Raw genomic sequence first — 14,025 nt, forward strand, 5'->3', positions numbered from 1 at the left:
CGCTGCCGGCTGCGACGCCCAGCATTAACGCTATTGGCGGCCGGGAATCAATACGTCCCCATTACCGGGCCACGGGCGCAGAGCGCCGCGTTACTTATTCAGACGGCGTAACGAGTCTGGTCTGCGTGACGGAACGGGACGCGTGTGTCCGTTACGGCCGATCGTGACGCCGACTCACGGCTGAGGTCCTTCCGCGGGCTTCCGTACACCCACTTTGTGGGGGGGGGGGGATCCTCACAGGGGTAGGGTATGTGTGTGTGTGGGGGGGGGGGTATGCAGAGGTGACAGCTGAGCGACCTGAGAGCTGGGGATATGACAAGACGTATGCCAACAAAGGGGAATAGCCGACCCCGCTGGTGAGTGTTTGCCAGAGAGATGCTAACCTTCTCAGTCACAGGGGTCACAGGGAAGGCATACGATGATACCGACCATATAGCTCGATACAGTAATTGTTTTCGAAAATTGTCTTTGATAAAACGAATACTACTATGTAGATTGTAGAAACCTGTACCGGAAGTTTGCAGGGTATTAACGACATCACGGTTGAAATTCCTGTCGCAGTTACAAAAACTGAACTACAAACATCCGGCGTTATATATCCGTGGGCGTTGACGAGGTTGGCTAGGTGAGGTATGGTCCTCCTGTGTGAGATGTGGTTTGAGACTCTCTTACATTGCCGCCATCACCCGGTACCGACCTGCCGGCGGGCGGGCGGGCGGGACCACGCGCGTTACTGCCGCCGCCCCTCACCGCAGCCATCCATACCGGCCGCAGCTAACGATAGATGGACGGCCGGCAGTGTGGGGAGTGTGCGAGAGCTCGGGGAAGTACAGGGCCGCTGATTGGTGTGATGGTCTAAACGGTACGACCCAAAAGCAGCTGGCGATTAGTACCTAATTTAGTGTCACATGCTGGATTTGACTGCAGCTTCTTTGAAAGTGAGAAAGTTACGTTTTAGCAAGTATACAATAAAAGGAAAGGACTTCTCTTTCTATCAGGCAAAAAATGCCCTGTCCTATCACGTGGATGTAACAGGCTAGGTGGTATAAATAGAAGAGGGCGGCAGACCGGCCTGCCACAGCGAGCCGCCAGTTATTGATTTCACTGTTCTCTTATTCACGCGCTGTCTTTGAAAGCATGAGGCTGATTCGTTTCCGCGAAACGAGACCACATTTTTAAAATTCCAGTTGATAAATAGCTTCAAAGTGGAACGACACCCATGTGAAACAGTTGGTAGCAGAGCGCTCGTATCAGACCCTGTACTGCGTCCCCTTTCATGGACCAGCTCAGCAGTCAATGAGCCCCAGACAGAGTAAAAGACGTCCCACCACTGATATTATCTTTGACCTGAGCGAGGTCAAGGGTCATCACAATTTCCATTTTTCTAGTGACCTGAGCGTGGTCACTGCACACTCACCTAGCTCGTGACCTAGCCGAGGTCATCACCATCCCTGACCTCACCCATGACCTGAGCGGGGTCACCGTTACGTCACTCACCTCATCTGTGACCTGGTTGGCCTTTTGCTGAAGCTGCTCCAGCTCCGAGCGCGGCTGTTCAGCGTCGGCGGCCATGTCTGGTAGGGCGGGCAACGGTAGAGGTGACGGTAGAGGTGACGGTCGAGGCGGTGGTCACTGCAGACACCGGCTGTGGAGGTAGAGGGGGGAGAGTCAGAACGGGGAGAGGTCACTACAGAAGACTGCGGAGAGAGCGAAAGAGAGAGGAGAGAGAGAGAGAGAGAGAGAGAGAGAGAGAGAGAGAGAGAGAGAGAGAGAGAGAGAGAGAGAGAGAGAGAGAGAGAGAGAGAGAGAGAGAGAGAGAGATGCAGCAATGGGCAGCCGGCGCCCGGCAGAGTGAGTAAACTGGTCATGGGCTATTGTTGCATGGATCATATTCTAGCGCTGTTACGCAGTTACACAAGCACCCGTTTCAATGGGTACATCAACTCAAAGCTCACGCGAGATTAAAATTCTAAAACGAAACCATTCCAAGTTTGGCCGCAAGTTTGCGTTTTCAGGGTGAACTCTTCTAAAGCTTTCAGCTCTGAATGAGCACCGCTCCAGCCTTTTGATAAGTCGGTGTTCGCGGAACGAACTGAGGTCCGCTGCGATTGAGAGTCAACGAACTGGCACCGACCGGGCTTCGGAGGACGCATGAGCGCGCCCGAGTACCCGTCCGGAGCAGTGGCCAGCTGAGCCGGCTCTCCCAGCGTGCAGGGTGCGGTAACATTGGGTCAGGGACGGTGAGGAGAGGGACCGCTAGAGTTAGCTGGAGACAATCCCCGCAGCTCAACCCATGAACAATTGGAAGATGGGTCGAGTTTAGTCTACGCTGGTGCATCAGCGAACAAAAGTCAAGATTGGTGAATCGGCAACAACAGACGACGGAGGAACAAAAAATTAAAGCGCAATCCAGACTCTGAAAAAGATGGTGCTTGAAGGTGGCTGGAAACGAAGCCCGCTAGAAGCGAGCCAGCTGTCGAAAGGAATTCTCCGGACAGTCAACACAGTCGGAGAATTGAATAAAACAAGCCACAGTCGACTCTGATTTCCCCACAGAGCTGCAGAGCTAGGCGGTGATTTTGCTCGACCCGAGTTGGCGGCCCACGGCACCCTGCAAAAACGGCGTACACCGACCCCAGCCCTGGCCAGTGGCCATCACAACGTCAGACTTGCTTGGGCCAACGCAAGAACGGCTTAAAGGAAATAGTTCACTTTTTAACATGGGTTTTGAACTGGAATAGCAGTTCCGTAGCTTGGGCTGAGACGAGCATAAATCAGGAGCTTTTACAGCCCAACGATCACCCTAGGCAAAGATATTCTATTTCTCGTCCCGAAAAAGGTGTCTTGCGTTGAGGATGTGTGCCTTGCATATATTTCCATCCAGTATGAAAAGAGCATGGGTCCCGAAAATTCTTCAGAAACTAGAGAAATTATCTACGAGAACTCGAGAGAAATTCTCGTACTGATCAATTAGGGCATTCAGGGGAACATTATCAGATCGAGCAGATCGCCCAAATGCCGGTGGCTGCGATAATTTCTCTGTTTCTGAAGAATTTTCGGGACCCATGCTCTTTTCATACTGGATCGCGTGTGCCTTACAGAAACTGAAAAGTTCTTCCTATATCAAAATATAGAAAATAATATTTTGTTATAAAAAGGTTTTATTTTCTTTGCTGATTATTTTGAACATAAAAAATCATAAATCCGTTGCAAAAAAAATAATTTCGTGAAAGTGAACTATTTCCTTTAAAGAAGCCGGGATTCACCAGTTGTCTTGTCAAGCTAACCACAATAAATAGGGCGAAACAAAGCGAAGGCTTGGACGATGCAATGAATAATAAATAAAGTAGGCAACCAACAGACACTAGGACTTCATTGATTACCTCCGCAATCCAAATCCTGCGGCCTTGTGTCCCAGTGGTTTCACACTATTCAGCAATCACATCATTCATCATTTCTGACCAAGAAGAACAAAGTAGGTAGTAGGTACCGATATCCAAAATAAAAGAACAAGAAAACTAAACCAACGCAGCGAACCTGATGAACGCCGTCTCTCAGAAGATCTCAAACGCCGAGCGCCCTCCAGAACCCACCAAAGGTCACCGTTCTGACCTTCCCGTTTCAGGCAGCTCCTTGGAGAGGCCCGGGGCGTTGGGCACACAACTTGACGAACTTACAGCCGGCTGAGAACGCTATCCGCCTCTGCGGCTGGCGGCGATGGTCTTAAACCAGACCCGTGACGCAGTCAGAGCCAGAATAACCCTCCAATGCCTGCCGAGCTGGAAATCAGAACGCTTGAAGAATACGAGGGTTCTCAACGATGGATAAAATTACTGGAGCGGCGTGTGATCTACTAATGATCTAACAGAGGCCAGGGTTAGATAATATAGCTCATAAGCCAAATGATTTGGCACGGCTACTCTTGCCAAAACACATTTAAAATTGTAGCTAGTGACGCCCCATACAAGATTGCTCGTAGTCGTACCCAACGTTCCCTCTTTTCCATTCACATGACTGTCACATCCTTTTCCTCCACGCCTCAGTCCCCTGTTCCGGGCTGGATGGGCAACTTAATCCCATACGGGATTGCCCGTAAGAGCACGCCCGTAGCCGGGTGCGGTAAGTGATTGGGTGGGGGGGGGGGGGCTGGTCGGTCTGTCCTCTGGACGGGCTCAGCCCTGGCGACTCACCAGGGTGCTCGGCCAGACCAATGTCTCTCCTTATTCCTAATTCCTATCATCCTTCCGGCATTGAAATGGTCTCGTCAGACCGAAAGAGCCTAACCCAACAAAACAACATTTACTTGAATGACCTAAGCACCATATCAAACCAATTGAATATCATAACCTTTGCAGATGACACTAATATCTTCCTCAGTGACACCATGTATGACAAACTAGAAGGCAAGATGAATAGGGAGCTACAACTTATCAACACTTGGTTTGAATGCAACAAGCTTAAACTGAATCTTGAAAAAACGTGCTATCAAGTGTATACCAAAAGAAAAGAACAAAATCAACTTAATATAAATATTGAAGGCAATAACATCAGGCACGCTCCATGTGTTAAGTTCTTAGGTGTTTATGTAGACTCACAGCTATCTTTTAAAGAGCATATAAAAAAGCTTTCTACTAAGCTAAGTCAAATTGCAGGTATAATCAGTCGGGCTAGATGGTGCCTAAGTGAGCACCACAGCCTATTACTGTACAACGCCCTTATCTTGCCTCATATAAGCTATTGCTGCTTGGTATGGGGCATAAACTATGAAACAAACTTAAAAGGCATCTTGACAGTGCAAAAACGCATAGCCAGAACAATTATGGGTTTACCATACAGAGAATCCGTGACACGCCGATTGAAAGAAATTGGTATGCTCACTATTCGAGACATTGTATCGTACAAAGCTACTATTTTTGCATATAAATACTTAAATGGTCTTCAACCAGCAATACTAAGAAAATCGTTCAAATTTAAACCCCCAAGTGTGACCAGAAACAAAGACACATTCCAGGTACCCTCCACCAGAAACAATTATCGAAAACACACTGTAAAATTTTACGTCCCAGAAGTATGGAACAAACTGAGCATACTCTGTGACTTATCAAAATATGACAGAATAGGGATAATCAAATCTAAAGTGAAGAACCATCTACTAAGATGAAAAGCACCAACACCGGTATAAAATGAACATGCAATGCTGTTACTCTCATCGAGTACAAGTCCTGACTACCGGCGCACGGTTAACTAGCTATAAGAACACATATCATAGATTTTAAAGAAAACGAAAAAAGAAAAGAAAAGAAAACTCATTTTATTCTTCATCAAATCCATACCGTTTTTAACTAAAATACTACGTTAAGAGATTGGTACATTGACTGATACGTTGCCCCCACCCCACCCACCGGGCTAACCCGAGACCGGCCCAGTTTAACTGCGGGGCCGGTCGGCTGGCCGGCCGGGCGGGGGGCCGGCCCATACGATGGGCTGACCTCCCACTCGGCTGGCCGGCCGCGGGGCGCCGTCCACGCGTGATGAACGCGGTACGCGGGACGGCGCGGGTGGGGGCGGGCCGCCCGCCTGGAACGCCGGGGAGGTACCCCACAGATCTCCCCGGCTGGGGAGGCAACGTTGAGTTCCCCCCGGGGCCGGGGCGGACCATTCCTCACGCATTGGTGAATGATACCGCCCTGGCCTGGCCAGGCGGGCCGCAGGAGTGTGAGACTGGGAGAGTGTTGGCATGGAAATGTTTGCTCGCATATAATCACCATATCAGGCCCCATCTCCCCGATGACTCTCTTGCAACAAGCTCGGCTTAGCTGGAGGGCATCGGGAGGGATGGCAAGACAACATGCATGAATTAGACCAGACCTGATTTACCCCACTAATGTCCCCTTCCAAGTGAGTGTGTGCGTGTTCCTCACTAACAATGTACGATTGAACCCTTAGCGGACAGTTGATGCTAGATTTGGCATTAACTACTATGGCTCTCTGTATCTACTAACCAAGTTAAATAATATCATACGTAGTCAATTCCGCTTCTTTTATGTTTTTTCCTCTTCTTAGCAGGGAGTGCCGCGACTTTTCAACTTTGATTTTTATTTTGGTGTTAACGTAAGGGTTCTTTGCGTCGCTGGGACTGAGGGTGGGGGCACTCCTGGTTGCCTGATCATGGGTAACGGACTATAAAAAAAGCTCGTACGCCGTGACCCTGAAACTAGAAATAAACCCATAAGAGGCAAGTGCTCTTAACTATTGGAATGAACTTGACCTGACCTGTTGCCGGTCAGTAAACTGGCCAGATAATGGTCTGACTTCTATGATTCTGACAGTTTTAACCCGTGCCTGGTAGGCGGGCTCATTGGACAACACACTGGTCTGAACTGTGGCTGGTGGGTGTACTAGACTGTGTATCGCATATAGATTGACATTTGGCCGATGGTTGGGCTAGAATGAGCGCTGACCTGACCTGACTTGACCTGTTGACGGTAGGTGTTTTGGACTGTGCACTGACCTGGCCTATGGTCGATTATTGTAATCTAGAATACCTATTGTCTCCTGATTCCATCTGAAGTTAACTATAGCCGAATGAAATACTAGGCTGTGACCTACCCTGCGACCGGTGGGTATGCCGAAATGTGCACTGTGCACTGACCTGACCCGGGGCCGACGGCAGCGCAGTGCGGCGACACTGAGCGCCCGTGTCGCGCGCGTTCACCAGCGGCAGCGGCGGCGGCGGCGGCAGCCAGGTACCGCTCTGCACTCCGACTGCCGCCGCCACCGCCACCGTCGCTGCCGCCGCCGCCCAATCAATACGGCACCCGCCGCCGCCGCCGCCGCCGCCGCCGCCCACCCCGAGAACAAAGAGCCGACGAGCCGGCAGCGGAACAGAACGCCGGCGTCCGCACCGGCACGTGCATCAGTCGGCACTCAGAGGTCGGGTCAGGTCAGCCGCGAGCGAGGTCAGAGGTCATATAGGGATGACCTAGGAAAAGGACGCACAGTGGTGGGAGCCATTTGGCAAGCCGTAATAAAGTTTTATCCGTTTCGAAGGCAAAACAGATACGCTATTGAAAAGAATAAAATCACACAAGCTGCGATCGGATAGCTAAGTACCACAAACATCCCAAACGAAAGAAAGACATGCTTAACTGAGCAAGTCATCCAAGGGGAGCGAGCATTTAGTTTGCAATTCAAGCAGGCTTGGCAATTCCCGTAGCTACCATTGGGGCCCACAGATGACAAGAATTTCCATATAAACGTCTTTAGATGGCACTATGTGAAAATGCCTACCATAAAAGCGTATGCCAGACCCTTCCAAATGACCTCTGGGAGATACAGAAGAATGCAAAAACTTCCGATTTAAAAGTAAATACATTCGCAGATACGAATCGACCAACTTTCTTGTGAATAAATTCGGAGTTTTTCCTCAGTATCCTGTCGTGTGATGGGCAATTACCCAAGTCAGTTTCGGTTTCGTATCAATAGTCTTTTGTAGCATGTATTAACTACGCCCCCCGTAACAAGAGTGTATTTGACTGAGCAATGCAAATATAAATTTCGCCATCTTCCAGTGATGCTTCCAGCACGGTTGCCCAGGCTGAGCCAACGTGGCGTTAGGAGAGGTCCGGTCTTACCGCTGCCCACTTCGGGAGCAACCGATTGACACCTGTTCGGCGCCCATTCAGCAATACATCGGCGGCCGAGACCCTTCAGAGGATCGGCATTCGGCGGGCAGCGACACGTGCAGGCGCGCCAGCTGTGGGGCGGCGCCCGCGGCCACGGCAAATGGCAGCCGGCCGCGCGCACAACACAGCCACGCCCGCTCTCTCATAGAATATTGCACATGCAGGTGCTGTATTGTACCTACATCTGCGGACCCATCATGTGGCAGCGTGGCTTGTGAGTGCATGGTAAAAAATGAAAGTGCATGATGAAAGTGGTGGGTAGTTACTTGAACAATGTAGGTAAGAAAAGCAGCCCAAACTGCAGCCAACTGGTATCACACTGCACTGCCTGACGGCAGTCGAGTGAAGGATTCTGACTACCGCTACTCGTGAGAAAGTTACCGGTGATATAAAAATTGTTCAGTGACGTCCGAAAGATATTACCTAGTGGCGACAGACACAGGACTATAGGTGGTCTAAGACACAGGCGAGCTGTCTCAGTGTTCTGCGTGAGAACAGAGCGCGATAACGACGTTACTCTTGCTGCTATCACGTAACACCGCAATCGGTCACAGTCATCCGAGACTCTTTACGGCCGTAATTACGACGGGTATATGACGTGTCACATGACTTAGCGACACACAGTAGTACCTATCAGCCAACAACCCCTCGGGATCGAACGAGTCAGCAATGGCCGCAGTGCCCTTGCACTTATGAACTGCTACAACATCGGTGCGAGCGACAAATAACTCCCAGGTGCCACAGAGAAGTTGAAGCCGTGTCAAAACATCTTATAGATAACGGCAAAGCCTAGTGCACGCCACCGACCTTGATAGTGAAGGCCGACGCCCGATCCCACATAGGAGACCGTTATCGAGATACTGAGAGAGGCAGCGGTATCTTGTTCCGCACCCCCGCTATCCGGTCTCACGAGGGTCAGGCTCATTTGGCCAGGAACAAGCCTGATTGGAGCTATGGATGGATGCCGAGATCCTAAGTCAGAAATGTCAATATAAGTACAAATATGCATCTCATGACAGATACCTAGATGGCATTTCATGTTGGTGTATCATGCCTGTATTGGAAAAAACAAAAAAATGGTGATGTTTGGAATGCAGACAGCATGACACATACGTGGTGCACTCCAGAAGTTTTGAGACTTTTTCAGTAGAGACAGTTGTCTGTTTCAGAGAAGCATGAAACTTGTATGACTCTCGAAATGGAACCTCCCGAGTCCAATGCACCTGCTTTAGCGCTCCTGTCACTGCCTGAAGGCCTGCTGATAGACCTTCAAAGTGAAGGTGCCCAGGGCCTCTGTCACAGCCTCACTCATCTCCTCCACATCCTACGAAAGACGGCCCCTGAGCTTCCCTGTCAGTTTGGGAAACATCCAGAAGCCACGGGGGCCAGATCAGGACTGTGGGAAGGGTTACGGACGGTTTTGACGCACATCTGTGTCAGATAGTTCGTCTCCATGGTGGACTTGTGGGTGTGTGCGCTGCCCTGGTGCAGGAGCCCCTGGTCACAGTTGAAGAGTTCCGACCTCTTGCGGCGAAATATCTTTCTCAACTCCCTCAGAACCTTCACGAATCATTCCTTGTTGACCATCTGGCCGTAGGGGACCCAGGTTATGAAGTTTTTGCCTTTTTGCTCTAAGTAAGGGATTAATTTGAGCTTCCCAGTGGACCTGCGCTGTCTGTCTTTATTGGGTCTGAAGGAGTCAGTGTGTTTTCATTGGACCTTCTGTCTCTTGGTCTCCTGATGTTAAAAATGCATCCAGCTTTCGTCTCAAGTCACTTGAGGGTCAATTTGCTATGTTTCTCGGGCATTTTTGCCAAGCTAATCCCAAAATTTTATTGCACAGCGACCCTCCAAGTTGTCTTCACATGAATAACCTGACTGTGCTCTACACTGGTCACTGTGACAAGCCGCGTGCGACTTGCCATGTTCAGGGTGACACTGTTGCCGTCTTTTGCAACGTAGAAAAACAAAATTACGCAAGTACGTTTATAACAACTGTGGTAAGGACTTGTGAGAACAACAAGTATCTAGCACTGTTCATATGGATTTTACGAGGCCAGTCTCAAAACTTCTGGAGTGGACGACGTATATAACTTACCAGCCTCAAGACACTGAAGTGTCATGTTAGTGCAGGCCGGTTTCAAACGGCACTAATAACATATTTATGCAAAACCAATCCAGTGCTGATAAAACACACACCTCTGAACAGAAGCATTCCTGACTATGTTCCATCTACAGCCAGTAACAGCTTTTGTTCAGGTGTTAACAGTGAAACACTGTTCACAACTTCACATGTTCATTGAAAACATAGGTTTTCATTTTCCTTGTTCCATTTCTGGATTATTATGGAATAAGACCTATAAACTGAGAAATGGCAAGCAAGCAAATAAGCAAAATCAAAGCCTAAGCCCATCTTTAGCAGTTAGCACTTTTTCAGATAAAAGCTATATAACTCATAAAATGTTGATTGGAGTACCCCAATTATGATAACCCTAAGATTTATCACAGTAACTGGCTTATGTACTGTTGTCAGATGTCATGCATTAGTGAATGTCATTAAGTAGTCTACACACAGTTATAAACTTAGTGATGATGATAAACTTAAACAGATGATAAACTTAGAGTCTGTCTATGATGACCAGTCACACTGAAGAATCTTGCCATCACCCAAAGACAACCAAGCAACCAGTCACAGTACAACCCAGGTTATATAGGTAGAATAATGGAGTGGATGGGTTCACAGTGCAATCATTACAAAAGCACACCAGCACAAGGCAGCCACAAAGAGGCAAGGTGGGGCCGGGGCATTCGTATGTACCCCAGTTCATGTTTGCCAAACATATGCCACAGCAGATTCTGAAGGTTGTAGGTGGGAGGTTTGAGGTTAGTAGGTTGTAAGTTGTAGATAAGGTGAGGTGAGGTAAGATTATGTTTTGTTTTATATTTTACTGTGAAAGGATGACTGTGATGATCATGAGGTGTGGATTTTGTGGCATACATGACATACACCTGGGCGACCTGGCAAGGCAATGTCCATCTGTGCCTGATGCTTACCAAAGTAGATGCTTACCAAAGTAGAAAGGAAAGAGGCAAAGGGAGCGGGTTGCTCATGGGATGCTGCCTCTTCTCAGTGTACGGACATGTTTATCATATCTGTTTTTGAAGGTATTGGTGTTCTTGCTCAGTACAACTTCAGATGGTAGTTGATTCCAGTGGTCCACCACTCTCGAAGTGAAGAATTGGTTCCGCCTGTGTAGCCGGTGTCTTGGCTTCTGTAGTTTGAGTGCATGTCCCCGCGTCCTCTGCATGTTCGCACCAGTCTCCATTCTCAGGAACTCCTCTCCAGCATTCACCTTGTCGAGCCCGTGCATCAGTTTGTATACCTCAATCATATCTCCCCTGATCCTTCGCTCTACCAGTGTTGTCAGCTGGAGTTCCTTCAAACGATCCGGGTACGGAAGGTCGGCGAGTTCAGGGACGAGCTTCGTAGCCCTCCTCTGAACCCTCTCCAGCTTCATGATATCCTTTTGGAGGAACGGGGACCAGGCTTGTATGGCGTACTCCATGTGGGGGCGCACCAGGGTTTTGTAAATAGGCAGGAACATTCCCTTGTCCATGTAGGTGAATGTTTTCCTCACTCTTCCTAACATGGAGTTCGCTGCTGCTGCTGCTCTGGTCACTTGCTCTGAGACCTTGAGGTCCGGTGTAATGACGATTCCCAGATCTTTTTCTTTTGCAGATGTATCAAGACATACACCTCCCATCATGTATGTGTATCCTGGGTTATTGGACCCAAAGTGCATTACTTTGCACTTATCCTCGTTAAAGCTCAGAAGCCACTTCTTGGTCCATAGTTGCAGTCGGTGGATATCCTCTTGGAGGTCGATCCTGTCATTGGGGCTCCTTATACTCCTGTAGACTTTAGCATCGTCTGCGAAGAGCTTCCCAGATGACTGCAGACCCTCCAAGAGATCATCAATGTATATGAGAAAGAGCGTAGGTCCTAGTACGCTACCCTGGGGTACACCACTCAACACATCCCTCCACCTGGAATGACAACCTCGGACAGACACTCTCTGTTCACGGCCAGTCAAAAAATCAGTGATCCAGTGTATGATTGGTCCATCAATACCCATCCGTCGCACTTTGGCTACAAGATGCTGGTGCGGGACAGTGTCGAACGCCTTGCAGCAATCCAGATACAGGGTGTCCACACAGTCCCCATCATCAAGAGCGTTCTCCAGGTCGAAAAGGTACTCTAGAAGTTGAGTCAGGCAGGATCTGTTCGAGCGGAATCCATGTTGCTGATGACTGAGCAGATTATTGGACTTGAGATGATCAACCACCTTTCTCCTTATCAACTTCTCCATCACCTTACATGGGACCGACGTCAAACTTACAGGACGATAGTTAAGAGGATCTGAGCGTTTGCCTTTCTTGAAGATTGGAGTCACGTTCGCTCTCTTCCAGTCCTTCGGCAGTCGTCCAGACTCAAGGGATTTGCAGAAAATAATGAACAGTGGCCTTGCGAGACTAGTTGCACACTCCTTGAGTACAACAGGGTGGACTCCATCAGGACCAGGCGCCGTTGGAGTCTTCTGCTCCTGTAGCAAGGTCACCACCTCTCCCAGGTCGATGTTGCACTGATCCAATTTGACCCCAACAACTGGCTCCAGCTCTGGTGGTTCCGTGCCATCAGGCTTCCTGAAGACCTGTTGAAATTGCTGGTTCATAACTTCACATGTTTCCTCCATTGTTGTTGTCATTTTCCCATTTTCCTTTTTCACTGCCAGCAGTTCTTCTTTGATAGACATCCTGCTTCTTGCATATGTATAGAACGCCCTGGGATCTGACTTGATTTCAGATGCAAGTCTGTGTTCGTAGTCATATTTTGCCTGTCTAACAGTTTTTGTGGTTGCATTACGCGCTTCAATGTATTTCTTCTTGAGTCTCTTTGACTTCCTGTTCCTCCTGTGCCTGATCCAAGCTTCCTCTTTGCGTCGCACCTGATCTAGCACTTGTTTATTGGCCCACTTCTTATGTCGATTCCTTGTCTTGTCAGGTTAGAATGGTACTGTTGCATCTACGATGGTGTTGTAGTGTCCCAAGAAGGTGTGCCATGCCTTCCGCAGTAGCCCAAAAACATTCATGTCCTGTACATTTCCTGCATCAACCAGTTTAGGTGGCCTTACATAACCTCATATTATCAGTGTGGCAGACACTGTACAATCTGACACCAATATTTATCATTGTGAAGCTCATCATGAACAACAGTGAAAACAGGGCGCCCGGGGCGATTTTATCAAGGTTCGTGAAATCCACACGTGACGTTTAGCATGTAGAAGGCCCACGAAGGGGGAGAAGTCACAAATGTCACGTGGTTAATATGCCCTCTGGCGCCCTGTTTTCACCGGCGACCCTCACCATCTCACTTTCCGTCATTTTGATTCGGATTCGGAATGATCAGATTTCCAGCCAACACTGCTTCCAGTAAGTGTGGTGCTCAGTGCAGCTGCAACCAGCCACATGAACAAATATTTGTCATAATAATCGAATTAATTTCTCCAAACACAAACCACCAGAACTTGGCCTGGACCGAAACTTGAAATTTACATGAACGGCATCGAAACAATTTGACTTTGACTTACTTTAGTGCACGAGTGACTGGCTTGTCAAACTGCTGAAATGTGCAGTTCGTTATTCCTGCAACAATTTCCCAGCTATCTTGAATCACAAATCTGTAAACGCCACAGCTAAAAATCAAAATATGAGGAGACGACAACACAGACAACACCAAGGCCATCTAAAGACAACACGACGCATAGCGGGGGCGTGTGAAAGAATGGAGAATCAAGGTTACGCATATTTTACAGTTGTCATGGATCTACAGCGAGCTGAATGACATCACAAGTATTTAGTATGACGTCTCAGTACCAATAGTTCCTCTACGTCCGCCCGTCAGATGCCCTGCTAAGTGCTATGTATATCTATCTCTTTATCTATGTTCTGTTCGCTTTTTGCACGTTGCCTTCTGCCTTTTGCAAGTCTTTGTCTGCCCGGGTCTTTGGTCTTGCTAAACAGGGAGCGTAAAACTAACGATTTCTCTCGTGTCTCTGGCCTGCTATATCAGTTTTGATAACTGGTTTGTGGTCCAAAAGTGCCATGACAGAAGGTAGCACTCTGAATCATGGCATTAGGTATCAGCTCCAGTAAAAAGTCGATAGTCCATACATATTAGCATCCTGTCGTGTGCAGCACGGGAAGACTACACTGTCAATGTCTGTGTCAATGTCCGTACTCTTTGAGGTTCCAGAAATGCATGCATCAACATTGAGTGGTG

General features: G+C 48.6%; 1 protein-coding gene across 4 annotated transcripts in view; it reads right to left on the reverse strand.

Annotated features, from left to right (window-relative positions):
* LOC122381389 (synaptosomal-associated protein 25-like) overlaps nucleotides 1-13,529 on the reverse strand; it is a 36,138-nt gene extending 22,609 nt beyond the window's left edge. For 2 of the 4 annotated variants that reach the window (XR_006256522.1, XM_043365472.1), the window contains exons 1-2: nucleotides 13,334-13,491; nucleotides 1,498-1,645 (exon numbers count right to left, since the gene is read on the reverse strand). Coding sequence is in view for 3 of the 4 variants with exons in the window: in XM_043365472.1 (XP_043221407.1) it covers nucleotides 1,498-1,572 (75 nt within the window). In the remaining variant the exon portion in view is untranslated. Of the gene's footprint in view, nucleotides 1-1,497; nucleotides 1,646-6,652; nucleotides 6,763-13,333 lie in introns of those variants that run through there. The other 2 variants (XM_043365470.1, XM_043365471.1) reach the window with 2 other exon arrangements.
* Between the last annotated feature and the right edge of the window lie 496 nt (nucleotides 13,530-14,025).

Source organism: Amphibalanus amphitrite, unplaced genomic scaffold (assembly GCF_019059575.1).
Source record: "Amphibalanus amphitrite isolate SeventyFive unplaced genomic scaffold, NRLGWU_Aamphi_draft 000119F_arrow, whole genome shotgun sequence".
Lineage (NCBI taxonomy): Eukaryota > Metazoa > Arthropoda > Thecostraca > Balanomorpha > Balanidae > Amphibalanus > Amphibalanus amphitrite.